Genomic DNA, 12,643 nt, shown 5'->3' with positions numbered 1-12,643 from the left:
GAGCATGAAGTAGAGAGAGAGAGAGAGAAATAAAGAAAGAATGACATGGAACGAAGAAAGGAACAAACGAAGGAAGTGGAGAAGTGACAGTGTCTCACTTCTGAGTGCAGGTTTCATGATTTACATTCCACTTATTTATTCTATTCAAGTTATTGGAATGTTGTTTATTATTATTATTATTATTATTATTAATATTATTATTATTATTTTACTTTTTATTATCCCATTTAATGCAAACACTTTTACTCTTCCTGAGAACTGAACTAAGAATTTACCCAAAATTCCTGTTTTTTTGTTCTTCTGATTCTGAAGTGGGTGGTGGAATGGATTCACTCTCGGCACAAAACATTGTTTTCAAATAACACAGATTCGTGTGGCACCAAACACCGTTGCTCCTGTGACTCCTGTTTTTTTGGTTCGATCGAATAAATAAAACACGCCGCGGTAGGCCCTGCGATAAGGCCCTTCTAAATCTCTAATAAAACTTACAAAAATGATAAAAATTCTTTCCATTTGAAAATAATTGTGATTGTTACCTCTGATACCTCCACCTCTGTTGCTGATTCTTGCTTAGTTTTGCACACGTCCTCCAAAAACCTTTAGCCTCTAAACCTTTAGAGGGAGAAGATCGGTCAAATGGTTTGGGAGAAACGAAGGTAGGTTTGTGGTCTCACACAGGAGAGGTGAATGGTGATATCTCAGGAACCCTGTGGACTGAATGGGAGGCATTTTCACTGTTTTGCCCACAAATGCATCCATGATTCATAATTTTTCCAGGACTTGTCTGTAGTTATATTTTACTCATATTCATGTCCATATTCTTCTTCTTCTTCTTCTTAAAATTCTTCTTCTTATTTTTATTATCATTATTATTATTATTATTATTATTATAAAAACACCGCTCAATTACATCATTTCCTTTTAAAAAATTTACAACAGATTTCTGTGTGTGTGTGTGTGTGTGTGTGTGTGTCAGGCGCAGGAGGTGCTCAGGAGGTCGAGCTGCCGTGAACATGGTCAGTGAGACAGGTGTGTGTGAGGAGAGCGGGACTGAAGCTCCGCCCATCAACCAGCAGGTAAAACTGTGTTCAAGAAAAACGGCACGGTGAAGAACATTTTAATAACGTCCTTATACAAAATATGTTCCCTGTGGAGAACGTGTGTAGCTACACTAAGATTTTTAAAGAAATGATCCTGAGGTCTCAGGAGGAACCTCAATGATGTCACAACAGTGAGGAGAAGAGGAAAGAGCTCTTATTTATAAGACAGCTAGGTGTAGAATATTACTGGTAACGAGACACAAATGTCCCCCAATTTAAGTTTTATGTAAACATTTCTCTTGACCCAATCCCAACAACTTATTTATGCAGTATTCGTGGTGGCTCGCTACATTCACACTGACTGCTACATATCGATTATCTTTTACTTGACTGAATATTGTAAATTGGGTAAAATCACATTTTATTGGTCAGCATTAAAAACAATGATATTTAAATAAATTGCAAATATTGTGCACTGCTTGGGCTAAACGTGCGCCCTCCTGTGGTGTACAAAGTAATAGATGAAAAAAAATGCAATTAATTAATTAATGATTAATGTGTATTAATTGATACACACACACACACACACACACACACACTTGTATCATTTCAAGTGAATGAAAATAATAAAGGAACAAAAAAAATCACCTACTACTCCATGTTTAATCAATCTGTTTGAACTACTGCACATAATTATTGGCACCCTTTAAAAACATAACAATATAAATGTAAGAGTAAACCCTTCTCAGTAAATTTACTTTTTTATATTGTATTTTGGAACAAACGGTGGAAGTAAATTACATTCCTGTGTTGTGATTTATTTATTTATATTCCATGTTAATCTGTGCACCGACATCAACTAAACATCAGATTTCTCCGGGATGAGACTGAATTAAAAACCTTTCAGTTCAATTTTTATGTCTTTTTTTACCAAGGGTGCCAATATTTCTTGACATTATATACAGAAAGATATTTGTGATCACTCACTGTGTGTGTGTGTGTGTGTGTGTGTGTGTGTGTGTAGTTCTATATAGTGCTGGAGCATGAAGTGTGTAATGATGAAAAGATTCTCAGAGAGGAGGAGTGTGTCCCTGCTGCTTCTCAGAGAGAGGTAACTCTTAAACACACACACACACACACACACACACACACACACACACTGAAACACATCCTCAATGATGGACAAAAACGCAGATCTGTTCTGCACTATAATGCGGTTTAAAGTTCATCTGAGGCTCAGTGCCCTACCTCGAGTCCGTGTCTCTAAGTTCCTCTATTTAAGACAAATTTCCCCCCAGAACACCGGTTCCAGGTTACCTGTAGTTGTTATGTTTGCAGTTTTTGGTGAATAAGTAAAACCCGCTTTGAGTCTGTGTTTGGATTTAGTGAGCCTTCACACTGGGTACTTTGGTGCGGCTTACCGGAGTGCACTTGACCACAAAGTCTGGGATGCTGGAGTAGTGAGATCACTCTGTACTGTACTCTGTGTACTCCTTCCATTACAAAAAGTGATCCCTGGTATGGTTTAGTGAACTTGGGCATCATTCAAAACACTAACCGAACCCAGAACCCAGAACTGAACCGCTGTTTAGGATGACATCATCGCGTCTCCTCTGAAATCTGTGTGTTCATGTAGTGCTCTCATCCTCTGACCTGCACGGCCATAACTGGGAAGAAAAGGGGGGGTGGAATGAAGCTCTGTTCCAGTTTCAGACTATATTATATAGTTTCAGTCAGTTTTGGTTGCTGCAATAATAATAATCACATCCATGTTGTTAAGCTTCAGTCGTAAGTAAGTGTGTGTTTCAGGCTCGTTACCGTAATTGGCAGTGGTTGCAGTCTGGCAGGCGTTGGTGTCTGTCCTCATTATGGAAAAATTTATTACTTTAGGATGGAAAAGTTGATTACTGCAGCCAGGAAGTACTTGTGTTTGTCAGGGTAAAGCTGTTCAGCTGATAAAAGCTGCAATATTGGACCAGAACGTAAAAAATCTGTCAGTTTATTTTATAATATTTGTTCGTTAGGTTTTAATTATGAACACAACATTTAGCGCATGGTGAATTAGCATGTTTGTATATTATGTATTTTTTCAAAATATTAAATACTCTATTCTGCTGCCGTTTGGTTTTGATTTTGGTTACGGATTTTGGTTTGATTCACGGGTGAGTTTCAGTTACAGTCGAAAGTAACACTGTGGTTACGGCGCCAGTTAGAGTCATAGCCTTAATTATAAATTCCAGTTAATGCGCACCAGATCACGCACTAGACGCTTGCTTTTGATGTTTTCTACAAAATATTAACATTATTAATCTTCCTTGTGCTCTTCCCCTATTTGTGTTTTTTTTTTTACATACCGCCACCTCCTGCATCCGAGCGTTTTTATACACAAGTGTACTCAGGTAAAGAACGACGTTACTAATGTGCAAAACACTAAGCTGGCCGAAACAAGTGAGGGACAAAAGCGTTCCACAGAGTTCCCCTGAGAGATCCTGAAAGGAGCAAGTTATGGCTAATGCAGTGAAAATGGACATAAGAACACAAATGGTTTAAAAAGCTGACAGAGTTACGTGTATGTGGAGCTCATTTCTCAGAGGACGATGACAACATTAGGAGAGCTGCCGTGTGAGACACTCTGAAGAGCACGGCTAACAACATGGAGCTCTAACCAGGGAGTAAGAGCAAACAAATGACATGACCTGCTGATATTATATCTGACGATCCCAGACGTGGCTATCCAGCAAGCAGGTCAAAGTAACCGTACAAACAGTGTGTGTATTCTGGTTCATACGTGTACATGTATACTGGGAACCTTTAGATTCCGTCTCCAACATTTCTGTTTATACTGTGTTTTTGATTCGGTCTGTTCCAAGGATGTTCTGGGAACAAATCTAGACCCGACTACAACAGTATATCCCTCTTCCACAGCTTGGGGGGGAACCCGTATTCTCGGAGACAACAGGGGGTCTAAAATATATTGTGACCTTAAGAGATACTAACGTGAATTAATGTGAAAGGTGGCACTTTGCTTGAGCCTCAGATGAACTTTTGTCCCTCATCATCCCCATGTCACTAACCGCAGGTTATGAGCCAAGTACGGCCCACACTCACGCACAGTTTTGTATAACCCCCATACATCAAGCTAAAATTTATAACTAAAAAAGCTCAATAATGCATACGCAAAGATACGAAGATATGAATTAAAGAATACAGTCTTCTCATCAGTGCTGCTAGTGGCCCTATTAACGCGTACTCGAGAATAAAATAAGACTTGGTACTGAATAATGAAAGCCGTTCTGTTTCATTAAACCCGCGATCGCTACAACTAGAGCCGCTCATACAGCGATAATATCAGCAACATGTTACAGTCCTATCACATACACGTCAGTACTCGATTAATCTTTTAATCATGTATCATCACAGAGAATGAAATGTGGGTGGAGTTAGTCTGTAAAATAGCCCCACCCACAATCATAACAAGCGACTCCTAATGCATGTGTAGGTTATATAGAAATCGGAAACTGTTTATTTAAAGAATGATAGAATCAGTAATAAGTGTATATATACAGTACCTTAAGGTTAGAGTCCCTGATATTCTGCCTGAATTTTAGACTTCCTGATCACTCACTAACTCACGAATATTATTACAGAATACAGAATGCTCTGTCCGTAGATATGGAGTGTATGGACTTTATGAGACGATAAATGAATTGGGTTTGATCCGGGTACTCCGGTTTCCTCCCACAGTCCAAAGACATGCAGGTTAGGCTAATTGGCGTCCCCAAATTGCTCTTAGTGTGTAAGTGAGTGTGTGTATGTGTGTGTGCCCGTGATGGATTGGCACCCTGTCCGGAGTGTATCCCGCCTTGTGCCCTTAGTCTCCTGGGATAGGCTCCGCCCCCTGCGACCCTGAATACAGGATAAAGTGGTATAGAAGATGAGTGAGTGAGTGAGTGAGTAAATAGATTGGATAGACAGAAAGAAATAAAAGCTTTAGGTGTAAAATTATGACACACATAGGTGGTTGATCCTATAAATAAAAGCTCTGTCAGCTAACAAGCTAGCAACTGTAAACTAGCATTTATATGAATATAAAGCTAATAATGTGGAGTATTTCTGATGTCTCTCTTTGTTTATGATGCAAATACAGTATTAAATAAATATGTTTTTGTGTAAACGCCCCAAATGTTCTCGGTCACTATGACATTATTATAAGTTCAAATTTTTTATTATTATAAATTTTTAATAATAATAGTAATAGTGATAGTAATAATAAAACTGAATTGCCTCCATGACTTTTAGAGTTTTATTACAAGGCTGGATTTCGACCCCAAAATGGGGACACAAATGTAAAAAAAAAAAAAAAAAGATGTTTTTCAAAAACATTAGGAGGCAACTGATGTCTAGTACAGAAATTTTACCAAAAAAACTAGGCAAAATAGAGGAATGGATATTTAGGTTACAAACTTTTATTATTATTATTATTATTATTATTGTGCATGAAATGAACCAAAATTCCTGTGCCGTTTTTTTGGACTTTATTTCCAAAAGTCTTTTTCAAGAACAAAATGATGAGATTTATAAAGAAAAAAAATGACCAAGTTTAGCCGTGTTTTTTTTACCCACTGAACCAAACAAATTACTTATTTTTATTATTGATTTATCTTCACATTATTCATTTCAGTCAATAACTCTAATAACTTCATAATAAACAGCTATAACAGCTTTAATGGAGGTTGAATGTCATTGCGGACCCTCTGGTTGTGCTTCACAGACCCCCACTTTAAGAACTGGGGCTCTTGAGGCTTAATTTAAAACATAAATGTTGTTTTGGATTTCAGCGTATTGGCCAAGAGCCATACGGGCCGTGGATTAGTGCGTCTCATTTATTTATGCGCGAGCGTGAGGGTGAGATGTGTTTCGGTCCCTCGGGGTGTGAGAGAGAAATCTCAGCAATACATCAGTGTTTTCATACACACACACACACACACACACACACATTCACACACAGGTACCATCACTGGCCCATATGTCTATTGATTTTTGAAGAAGCTCCACTTATCTCTATATTGGGCTCCATTACTGCGCGGGCGCGCGGGTTACACTGCTGATGATAAAGCCGAAATCGTGTCAATTCCTCTGATAGAAACTTCACTTTGAGGCCTAACGGACTGAAGAGAGATTCTTTAACCCATAAAGCTTTTAGATTTCAACCCCCACAACCCATCAATTTATCTAAGGTCATAAGCAACAAACTGAAGCCAAAGGCCGTGACGGTGTGTGTCTTCACCGAGGAAATAACACTACTGTGCAGTCTCTATCCATCTCATATATATATATATATATACGTTTTATGTTTAAAATAATAAAATTGCTCTATTAAATCAAGAACAGAGCAAACGCGCAATGGATTTTTTTTTCCCCTACACACACACACACACACATGCACACACACACCATGAAAATTTTTTTAAAAAATGAAAAAAAAAAGAGCAAAAACACAATTCTCTATGCATCTTGTTGCTGATAAATTTCTCTCTCTCTCTGACTTTCATGTGTGTGTCTCTCTCCCCAGCTGTAGGGAATTAAAATCTGACAGTCAGAGGATGAAGGCTGTAATCCACCTGAGACACAGACAGAGATACAGAGAGAGAGAGAGAGAGAGAGCGCTTTTTCCCCCTCTCCTCTCATCTCTCATCAGATGGTGTGCGTCTCTGTCTCCCCGTCCAAAAGGTGCACAGATGATGGGACTAAATCAGGAATTAACAGCCCACTCAAAGGCTTTACGACTGATCCTGCAGGTCACTGTGGAGCCCCGTGACCTCTGGCCTCTTCCCTTCACTTAGCAGGAGGGATAATGAACAAATCTGGACATGAAGGTGCATTTTTTCCCTCATTCCCCCCCAAAAAGTCTCATTCAGATAAATTCATGAGCCTCTGAAATATTCTTTATTTTAGGTTTATTTAAAGATCCTAAAATTGTTCTGCATTAAAACAAGTCTAATAAGGAGACACTGATTAGTGGGTTTCTACATTAAACCTTCTACCAGAGGAACAGCTGAAAAACCCTCACATTGTCCTCTTATGAAAAAAAAAAGGTGAATATAAAAATAATTTGTAGAAGAAAGTCAATGTAACGCATATGATGTAAAGTGTTGGAAAACCCACATGCATAAATTTCATACATGTTTTCACACGTGGATCATGTAAAAAAGACATTTTTTGTCTCTACTGTTTGTTAAAATATTTATTTTCTGGCATTATATAGGGGCCATGTCAGCATGTCTTTCTTTCTGATATTAAAGAACAGTCACAAGAACCTCAAATCATTTATAATGTTTTTATTTATTATGTACATATCTTTCTACACACGTGACATGCTGATTAATCACATGATGTCAGCTGTTTAATTGAGATCACATACACCGGTTCAGGGCACTGCATTACAATACACCTGAAAGTCCACGTTTATTCACCTTGGGTTACTTTCATCACATTTTAGAAATGTGTACATGTGTGAAAAGCTTATATACAGGATACACAGGCAGAAAATCAAGACTACACATCTTAAATATACTGTATTTAGGGCCTTATATTACCATTTGATTCGATCGAAGCTAAACCTTATATGCGTATATGTCTAGTGTAATATTTTTCACGAATACAGAACTAAATCATTACTTATTACTTATTGTTTAGCATAGTGAGGGAGTATTACATATGATCACAATATACAATATTGATTGTCTTAATAATTGTCTTAAAAGTATAAACACAAACATACAGTGCCTGTGCATCTCACTGACATTGGAGAGTGGACAGCGGACAGCAGTAAAAAAAAAAAAATGGCATTAAAAAAAGGAAATAAAAGGATTTTGAAAAAAGTGTAGGAATGAAACCACTGGCCTCCACGGTCCCAAGATGGAATTCAGAGGTTTATAGATACATAGTGTCCACCAGGGGGCAGTAAGTGACAATGATTCCAAACCCTACCAAGGTGACCCTGAAAAACACAGAGCATTTAGAGACAGTGACAAGTGACTAGCCGGCTGGTCAATAAGGAACATACAGACTGGGTTCTGCTTTGTGTTCCACAGTACACTATGATGTCATTACTCAGGATTATAAACTGCAACTGTACAGATGCAGTGTGTAAATGCACATGTGTATCATCTCAGCTTTTACTTTTGTGTACATTTGACAGTTGTCTGTGTTGCATTTCCAGCATGAGTTTTTCCATCTGAATGTACCAGGACAAACGTACATTAGCCTTCATGCCAAAGGAACCAGAATGTCCCACAAGAGTTTTATAAAAGTGTATAGAGCTGGTGTGGTGGCAGACAAGACATGTAGGAAAACCAGGAGTTCATGCAAATGTAATGTCTCTTATCCTGTTACACCTGTGTAATTACCTGAGATCAAATACAACCGTCATGACACACCTGTGGAGCCAAAATGAAGAGGATACACATCTATTTACACAAGACGTCCTGCCTAGTCCAGCTTTAACAATGGAACATTAAAAACAACACTTAACCTACATTCATGCTAGCGTCTCTTGCCCTATGGGTGTGTACTATCCAATACATCCAATCCATCAGCAGATGATTTAGTGCCGTTGTGACCAAAGACAGCTGAGTCTTCTGAGATCCGCCAATAGAAGAACGATATTCTCACATCACATCAACAAATATGGCAGTGGTGATGCTGACACATGTTAATGAGCAGGAAACATCTTCTTAATTACCTTGAGCTCATTTTGAGGGATGTGTGTTCATGCAAACCTGTTTTCGCATTTCACAAGCTGATTTCTGGATCAGGCTGATTAATGATGTACCATATAGCAAAGGAGCAAAAAGGTTTTTTGGCGAATCTTTATCATATAGTCTGATGCAGAGAATGCATATTATTAGGCAGTCTGTTATAAAACTCACTCAAGATTTCATTATGGTCCTGTACAGTTATGAGTAAGTACATACCATGCTGCAGAATTCACACAAGGTTATAACATTATCCTATACACTACTCTAAATTGTTTTGAAATGTTGAGGGGTTCGCTCTCAGGCGATTCACTTCCAGGCCACAGATTTAAGGATGCTGATATGAGTGAGGAATGGACCAGTGCTTGGTTGCATTTCAGCCATCTCTCTCATCTATTTGGCCACTTTTAGAGCAAAATACAAGCCTTTATTCGCTATCGTCATTCACATCTCTGCAATGTTTTTACCTTTCACTCTATACACGTGCTTTGCACTCCAACATCCTGCTCGTGATTTTGCATGCCACAGGAGTGAAGTTATAAATCTGGAAAGAGATTAAATAGCCGTGAATGAGAGAGTCAGCGTTCCAGCGTTTGCCTAATAAGCAGATGAAATAGTGCTGCGAATTAATGATTCATGTGTGTCTGACAAGCTGCATTTTCGCCCGTGCAAACACACCGACTGCTCACATCACACACTCATTACGACGGAAAATTGGGTTTCGGCCTGGAATTATTAATATTCATTGTGAGCTGATGTGTAAGAGGCCATGTTTGCTCATGATGAATCCATCTACGTGGTTTAACTGCCATTTGTTCTTTCATTAACTTCAGAGAGAGAGAGAGAGAGAGAGAAATTGATTCTGATAGAAATGTCAGTGACACGGGTAACTAATCAGACAGACAGGAATAGTTTTGTACTTTTGGTTATGACAATTAATTCCAACTTGTCAATCGTATTATAACTATGCTGACATGCACTAAAGAGATAAAGCTTTCTTTTCCGCTTTGACATTAGCCTCATGGTAATTAACACATTTAAATTTGCTCAGTTAAAAAAGTAAGGATTTCTGCTTCTTCCAACATGCCTTAGTTTCTGTAATGATGTTCATAATAAGTAAATCATCAAATCACATTCCTTGTGTTTTGTAGCTGTAAAATTCGGCTCATAGTTTACTCTTTAATTTAATGTCATCCCATTAGCTCTGTCACTCAATTTTATTCTTTCAACAAAAATGTATAAGAGATCTATTTCCACGAGACTGCTTTATGATTAGATTCTTAGCTCCAATAAAACATTTGAACGGTGCAAATTTTTTATAGAAAGCCGTACGTCTATGAATGACGATCCCGAGGTGAGTTTAGGCATAATGTATTTCCTTTGAATATTTAGTGTGTGGAACACCTGGTCCTTGGAAGGACAGATAGCTTGTTGACAAATTGCAGAATGTAGTGTCGACCTCAAGCCCGGGGTAAAACCTGTGCCAAGTTGTTGTGCGGACCAGGTAGTCCACTGTGGCGACCGCTTGCCGGGAGCAGCCGATAGAACAACAACACATCTGTGTGTAAGAACTATATACTCATCATCCACCAACAACACTTGTAACTTACAGGAACTCAGCTGGGAGTAATTGCCACATTGTCCTTTACAGTCCTGACCACGCTCCAAGCCATTTCCACATGTTTGGGCCATTAAAGGAGTTCCTGGGAGACCAGTGTTTTAGACATAAAATCACTGGGATAATAAATAAGCGTAGCAGTGGATTATAAAGAGAACAAAAGACCTCTTGTATAAATAACTGTAGCTATTTAATCTAAAAGAAGGACATGAGGCAATGGTACATACCAGCGGGTGTCCACGTATTTCATAATCCTGGCAATATAAAGAATATTAAAATGTTGTGGTAAGAGTGAAACTAAATCCTCTGCATTTGTTGTGTACAAACCAATGCAAGTAAGAGTGGTAGGGAAGGGGAATGGGGTGCCAATATTTTGAAGCCTCTGTTAGAAAAAACCTTGTTTAAAAAACATATTTAAATAATAATAATAAAAAAAAAACACTCATTGTACATTAATAAATAGTAATTATTTGTTTTGGGGGTCTATAAAGTAATTATTTTCTGACCAGCATTAATCCTGACTATCCATCCTACTAGCGTTATTCCTGACTAGCATTCCTACTGACTAGCATTCCTACTGACTAGCATTGATCCTGACTAGCATTTCTACTGACTATCCATCCTACTAACGTTATTCCTGACTAGCATTCCTACTGACTAGCATTCCTACTGACTAGCATTAATCCTGACTAGCATTTCTACTGACTATCCATCCTACTAACATTATTCCTGACTAGCATTCCTACTGACTATCCATCCTACTAACGTTATTCCTGACTAGCATTCCTACTGACTAGCATTCCTACTGACTAGCATTAATCCTGACTATCCATCCTACTAGCGTTATTCCTGACTAGCATTCCTACTGACTAGCATTAATCCTGACTAGCATTTCTACTGACTATCCATCCTACTAGCGTTATTCCTGACTAGCATTCCTACTGACTAGCATTAGTCCTGGCTAGCATTTCTACTGACTATCCATCCTACTAACATTATTCCTGACTAGCATTCCTACTGACTAGCATTAATCCTGACTAGCATTTCTACTGACTATCCATCCTACTAACGTTATTCCTGACTAGCATTCCTACTGACTATCCATCCTACTAACGTTATTCCTGACTAGCATTCCTACTGACTAGCATTCCTACTGACTAGCATTAATCCTGACTATCCATCCTACTAACGTTATTCCTGACTAGCATTCCTACTGACTAGCATTAATCCTGACTAGGATTTCTACTGACTATCCATCCTACTAACGTTATTCCTGACTAGCATTCCTACTGACTAGCATTAATCCTGACTAGCATTTCTACTGACTATCCATCCTACTAACGTTATTCCTGACTAGCATTCCTACTGACTAGCATTCCTACTGACTAGCATTAATCCTGACTAGCATTTCTACTGACTATCCATCCTACTAATGTTATTCCTGACTAGCATTCCTACTGACTAGCAGTTTCGATAAATGCTTACTCATTTCACCTAAACTAACATTTTTACCCTTAGACTTCCTTCTACAATCTACAATCTCTTTTACAGTTGGCTTTAAAACTATAGGCACCCTCAATACAAATAATTACATTCGATTAAATTTGTGTTTTATTATTATTATTATTATTGAAATATGTTTATTTAAATAAGGTTTCTCTTTAGAATTATATTTTTGTCTTGCCAATAGTGGCTTAAAAATAAGGCTATAGACTGGCCGCTTTATTGTTATCATGCTAAGTCAATGCTAGTCAGCTATTCAGTAGAAAAGCTATTGAGGATGCAAACGGAAGTAATATTTATATGTCAGAAATAAATGACTTATAAACAGCTCTATGCTTTAAACCTCACATTTACTTCAGATTTTTAGTAATACTGATGTTTTATTTAAAGCATGTAATAAATTTAAAAGGTATGGCAATATGCTAAGTAAGTTGACATTAGCATAATAAATCAATATAGTTCAGCCTTTTATTTGTCACATAAACACTACAGCACAGTGAAATTCTTTATTCTTTATAAATACCCCACTACTCTAAATATAATAGTTGGTATACACAAATTAGATGTAAACACAAATGTTACATATTTTTTTAAAACCTATAACATTCTTATTTTATATTTACGCTTTTATAAAATCGACATTATAATTATAAACGACATAGGACTGCCACTAGGGGGCGAACACCTGCCACTGTATTCAGGCATCTTCTATATCGACTTATTCA

At 37.8% G+C, this 12,643-nt stretch overlaps 1 protein-coding gene across 1 annotated transcript in view; it reads left to right on the top strand.

Moving 5' to 3' along the window:
* The window catches only part of egf (epidermal growth factor), a 31,735-nt gene extending 24,389 nt beyond the window's left edge, over positions 1 to 7,346 (top strand). The window contains exons 21-23 of the mRNA XM_053506068.1: positions 977 to 1,076; positions 2,065 to 2,151; positions 6,613 to 7,346. Coding sequence (XP_053362043.1) covers positions 977 to 1,076; positions 2,065 to 2,151; positions 6,613 to 6,618 — 193 coding nt within the window. The 3' untranslated portion in view covers positions 6,619 to 7,346. The remainder of the gene's footprint in view (positions 1 to 976; positions 1,077 to 2,064; positions 2,152 to 6,612) is intronic.
* Positions 7,347 to 12,643: the final 5,297 nt, after the last annotated feature.

The sequence above is a fragment of the Clarias gariepinus genome, chromosome 10 (genome assembly GCF_024256425.1).
Source record: "Clarias gariepinus isolate MV-2021 ecotype Netherlands chromosome 10, CGAR_prim_01v2, whole genome shotgun sequence".
In the NCBI taxonomy this organism is placed as follows: domain Eukaryota; kingdom Metazoa; phylum Chordata; class Actinopteri; order Siluriformes; family Clariidae; genus Clarias; species Clarias gariepinus.
The sequence above is the reverse complement of the archived record's forward strand: the minus strand, read 5'-3'. Positions and strand labels throughout refer to the sequence as shown.